This window comes from Myotis davidii, unplaced genomic scaffold, assembly GCF_000327345.1.
Source record: "Myotis davidii unplaced genomic scaffold, ASM32734v1 scaffold4, whole genome shotgun sequence".
NCBI lineage: Eukaryota > Metazoa > Chordata > Mammalia > Chiroptera > Vespertilionidae > Myotis > Myotis davidii.
The window spans coordinates 347,032-348,679 of record NW_006294707.1 but is presented as its reverse complement, the minus strand read 5'-3'; the positions used below and the strand labels follow the sequence as shown (position 1 = coordinate 348,679).

Sequence of the window (1,648 nt, the reverse complement as noted above, 5' to 3'; positions counted from 1 at the left end):
GGGGAGAGCTCCCGCAGCCTCTCTGGGGCCTCCCGCCTCCGCCTGCCCGCAGCACAGCCTCACCAGGGAGGCTCCCCGAGCAGCCCTGGGTGACCCCGAGGCCAGGCTCAGCTCAGTGACAGGCCTGGAAGGAACCCAAACCTGCCTCCACACACGTTTTAAAAACAAGGGGAGTGCGTAACACGTACCAGACGTTCCCTGTCCACCAGGCACTGCTCCAAGCCCTCACCCATCACTCACCCAAACCCCAAGGCCCCTGAGGGGCAGGGACTACCCTCACCCTCTGCGAAGTTCAGGAGACAGGCACAGAGGTAAAGGAACCTGCCCGAGGGTACAGAGCTGTGGGGGGTGAGCACGGAGCCCATGGCAGGTAAGGCAGGGCTGAGGACCAAGCAGAGGGAGTGACACCACCTGCCAAACAGAGCTTCTCACCCCCACCCCAGTCCTGCCCTCACCCTGCCCGAGGCTGGTTCCTCACGCTCTCCTGCCACATCCCAGCCTTGCTCTCAGCCGTCCCTCTTCCTACCACCACCTGTCCTGGCTGAGCCAGAAAGCGCTTGCATCCTTAGCAAGTTGGGAGAGATTTGCAAGCACCCGTAAGTCCAGGCATTGTCCATCTCCTCTCGCTCAGAATGTGCCCTTTCGGTGACAGTGGCCGGTGCATGGTGGAGCCCAAGCCCCTTTGCCACTTTCTCACGCGTCCCTCAAGCCCAGGCCCTGCCAGGCCCTCACCATGCCCCCTGCACGCAGGTACCAGCTGAAGCTCTTTGCCCGCATGTGCCTGGACCGGCAGTACCTGGCCATCCACGAGATCTCCCAGCAGCTGGGCGTCGACCTGATCTTCCTGTGCATGGCCGACGAGATGCTGCCCTTTGACCTGCGCGCCTCCTTCTGCCACCTGATGCTGCACGTGCACGTGGACCGCGACCCCCAGGAGCTGGTCACGCCTGTCAAGTTTGCCCGCCTCTGGACCGAGATCCCCACGGCCATCACCATCAAGGAGTGAGAGGGGTGGGGCCGGGCGGGCCGGGCATGGCGGGGTCGGCGGACCTCAGGGACCCTCAGCCTCACTGCCCCCACCCCCAGCTATGACTCCAACCTCAACGCCGCCCGAGATGACAAGAAGAACAAGTTCGCCAGCACCATGGAGTTCGTGGAGGACTACCTCAACAACGTGGTCGGCGAGGCCGTGCCCTTCGCCAACGAGGACAAGAACAAGCTCACCTTCGAGGTGGGCGGGACTCCCGCTTGCTGGGCACCGGGCTCAATGCGCCAGGGCTGGGCGGTGGGTCCCTGCCTCACTTCCCTCAGCAGCCCAGCAGGCAGGGGCACAGATGGCTGAGCCTCCCTGGGAGAGAGGCTTCTGCTGACCTGGGGGGGCTGCTGCCCCCAGGCCCCTCCCCTCATCAGCCTGGGCTGGTCACAGGCCATGGCCCGGAGCCACCCCCGCTGCCTGCATTTCTGCCCTGTCTCCCCCACAGTAGCCTCCTTTGCAGGCCTCTCTCCTCAGTAACCCACTGGGGCCGGGCGGCTCTCCTCTGGGACCCTTGGTTCCACCTCCATGCAGCCCCACAGCCGCAGAGGAACCTGACCCCATTTCACCACTGGAGCTCTCTTCCCCGAGAGCTGTCCCGCCTGTCCCCAGGCC

At 64.9% G+C, this 1,648-nt stretch overlaps 1 protein-coding gene across 1 annotated transcript in view; it reads left to right on the top strand.

Moving 5' to 3' along the window:
• The window catches only part of ITPR3 (inositol 1,4,5-trisphosphate receptor type 3), a 120,267-nt gene that overhangs the window by 53,511 nt on the left and 65,108 nt on the right, over positions 1 to 1,648 (top strand). Inside the window, 2 exon segments of the mRNA XM_015567459.1 lie at positions 653 to 1,002; positions 1,087 to 1,235. Of these exon segments, the coding sequence (XP_015422945.1) occupies positions 653 to 1,002; positions 1,087 to 1,235 (499 nt within the window).